The sequence below is a fragment of the Plectropomus leopardus genome, unplaced genomic scaffold (genome assembly GCF_008729295.1).
Source record: "Plectropomus leopardus isolate mb unplaced genomic scaffold, YSFRI_Pleo_2.0 unplaced_scaffold1679, whole genome shotgun sequence".
In the NCBI taxonomy this organism is placed as follows: Eukaryota; Metazoa; Chordata; class Actinopteri; order Perciformes; family Serranidae; genus Plectropomus; species Plectropomus leopardus.
In genome coordinates this window covers 1-3,203 of record NW_024618043.1, presented here as the reverse complement: position 1 = coordinate 3,203, position 3,203 = coordinate 1, and the positions used below count along the sequence as shown (strand labels likewise).

The 3,203-nt window shown below is 44.1% G+C and overlaps 1 protein-coding gene across 1 annotated transcript; it reads left to right on the top strand.

Annotated features, from left to right (window-relative positions):
* Positions 1-6: 6 nt before the first annotated feature.
* Positions 7-3,046, top strand: LOC121964700 (inositol 1,4,5-trisphosphate receptor type 3-like; the record flags this gene model as incomplete). Its single annotated transcript, XM_042514898.1, has 6 exons — positions 7-102; positions 1,335-1,430; positions 1,559-1,660; positions 1,808-1,891; positions 2,183-2,293; positions 2,854-3,046. Coding segments are annotated over exons 1-6 (610 nt in total), but the record flags the coding sequence as incomplete, so codon positions are not given.
* Positions 3,047-3,203: the final 157 nt, after the last annotated feature.

The following is a 3,203-nucleotide window of genomic DNA, read 5'->3' as shown; positions in this document are numbered from 1 at the left end:
GTGACCCACGAGTCCAACGGCATCGACATCATCACGGCTCTGATCCTGAATGACATCAGTCCTCTGTGTCGGTATCGGATGGAGATGGTTCTGGAGCTGAAGGTACGCCGACAGAAAACCGCCGTCGTCTCCACGCAAAGCTCGACATTTCTCAGCGTGAGCCGAGGCTGCGGGCAGAGTCTCCTCGCCTCTCAGCTGCTGTAGTTTGAGTCGGCGCCGCAGCAGTAAATCAGTCTGGCATCTAAATTATGGAGGACTGAAACCGACGACATCAAAGATAAATTAATAAAAATGACAATATTTATTTAAATTCCCATTTATTTTCTTTACACAATGCATGAATAATTACCAGGGATGCACAATAACTGTAATCATGGGACTTATGACGTCATACCGATAATTCCGATAAATAGAACCGATGATAATAAACTGTTTTGATTTGTCCCGTGTTACCATGGTTTCGCTCCTCCAGTCCTACACACACCGCATTATGCTGCGTCAAACTGCTGCTGTTAGATCAGCAGCAGGGTTTAACCCTTTGTTTCTTTTTTTTTTAACTCTTAACCCCGTCAATGACGAGATCCATCAGTCAGTGTTTTCTCTGTAGTGTAGGGGACACTGTTACGGATGTTACGCAATAAAACAACATTTCCACTACAAAAAAACAAATGAACGAGACGATCTAAAGTCCCAGGGTGACGGAGGAGAGGAGGACTACTAACATGCCGACTTTATCGCTATTTAGCGACTTTTCGGAGCCTCTCAGCGGCGATGTTTTTAAAAAACGCAACAGGAGAAACATTAACATAACTTATTTAGATCATCAGTGAACATGCAGGAAATATACTAACCAGGGCGGCTCTTATAGGAGATATAGGAGGTCGTCTAGAGCGCCACACGCTGGAGGGGCGCCGCTGGTCGCGCTTGAAATGATAAAGAAAATAAGACGATGTCACGAAAACGGCGACTTTTCCAAAACATCCCAAATATTCAGAATTGAAATGTATTGATAAAATTATGTTATTTTTTTTACAGGCCGAAAAATCATTATGGAGTCAGACAGTGATTTCATTGGTGTATCACTCTCTCCTTCAAAATAAAAGTCATATCAGTGTTTTTTGGGGAGAAGTTGGTTCACAGAATTTCCTCATTTGTTTTCAGATTTTATTTTTTTTAATTTAATATTTTGTTTTTATCTTAAAATCTAAATGTGTGTGTGTGTGTGTGTGTGTGTGTGTGACCTGGTGGGCGACTCGGGACCTGCATCGTGTGCGACAGGTCTGTCAGGGTCACACCTGATGACTGACTGCGTCCCTTTTCTTCCCGGTTTCCAGGACAACGCTTCAAAGCTGCTGCTGGCTCTGATGGAGAGTCGCCACGACAGCGAGAACGCAGAGAGGATCCTGTTCAACCTCCGACCGCGAGAGCTGGTCCGACTCTACTCAGCAGGTTTTAAGACGTCACCACAGGTGTGAGTTTGGATACAAGATAACTGTGTGTGTGTGTGTGTGTGTGTGTGTGTGTGTGCATGCGTGTGCGTGTGCGTGCGCGTGTGCAGGTGGAGGTGATAAAGAAGGCGTACCAGCAGGAGAGCGAGTGTGAGGGGCTGGAGGTCTCTCCCCGCGAGGTGGGACACAACATCTACATCCTGGCTCAGCAGGTGAGGGAACGCCGGCTCCTCATTGGCCGCCTGGATCTCTCTGTGCTCAGCTGTTGGCTGACAGGAGGTCTCACTCTGCTCGCTGATTCGTCAGTGTTTGTAGTTCTGTCAATAAGTTTATTTGTTTGTTTGTTTGTTTGTTTACAGCTGGCCCGACACAACAAGGTGCTGCAAAACCTCCTGAAACCACTGAAGAAGAGCAAAGACAGCGAGGAGGGGATCTCCTCCATGGTAACCGTCCCTCCGTCTGTCCATCCGTCCATCTGTCTGTCCAACCATTCATCTATTTTCGTTCGTCCATCCACCCACCCATCCATCCGTCCGTCCATTCATCCATTCATCCATCTTTGTCTGTCCATCCATTCGTCCATCTGTCTGTCCATCCATTCGTCCTTTTTCGTTCGTCTATTCATCCACACCTGTCTGTTGTCAGCAGTTGCTGATGACGTAATATTTTTACAGTAGTACTGTATTTTTACAGCAGTACTGCAGTATTTCTTACGCTCTGCTTCCTGTCTGCAGTTGAACCTGAACAACCGTCCTCTGTCCCAGATGTTGAAGTCCACAGCTCCAGCTGCTGTCGTGGAGCAGGACCCACTGGAGTACTACGACCAGCTCACGTCACAGATAGAGGTACTACTACTGTCATACTCTACCACGACTACTACAACTACTACTACTGTCATACTCTACCACGACTACTACTACAACAGCTACTACTGCTACTGTACTACTGTACAGCTATTACTACGATTCCTCCTCCTACTACTACTACTACTCCTTTTTTAAAGAAAACTTACTAGAACAAAAAAATGGCCAAAATATTTTCTTCAAAAGTTGCTAGAATTAAAGAAAAAAAACGCAAAAAGTTTTCTTCAAAAATTTTTTTCTAGTCATTCAAATGTTTTCTTTAAGAATCACCAAAAATAAAAATGTAAAAATCACCAAACAGTTTTCTTTAAAAAAAATCTCATAAAACCCTCAAATATTTTCTAAAAAAATAAAAATAATAAAAACTTATTATTTTTTTCTGATTCTGTTTGCTGGTGTTACTGATGCTGTCTGTTCTACATTATTATTATTGTTGTTGTTGTTGTTGTTGTTGTTGTTGTTGTTGTTGTTGTTGTTGTTGTTATTACCAGATTTCTTTCATCCGTGTCTGTGAGAAGCAACATGTGACATGTTTTCTGCAGATCGTGCGTGACGACCGCAGCATGGAGCAGATCGTGTTTCCTGTTCATCCGATCTGCGAGTTTCTGACGGAGGAGTCAAAGAGCCGAGTGTTTAACACCACCGAGCAAGACGAGCAGGGGTCAAAGGTCACGCACTTCTTCGAACAAACCTCCTTCCTGCACGGAGAGATGGAGTGGCAGAAGAAGCTGAGGAGTGAGCGCACACACACACACACACACACACACACGTGCACGCACACACACTTTTCTGTTGTTTATTTCAAGTGCTTTTCGAAGGTAAATTGTAATATGATTCATATCAGCTGTGTGTGTGTTTGCGTGTGTGTGTGTGTGTGTGTTTGCGTGTGTGT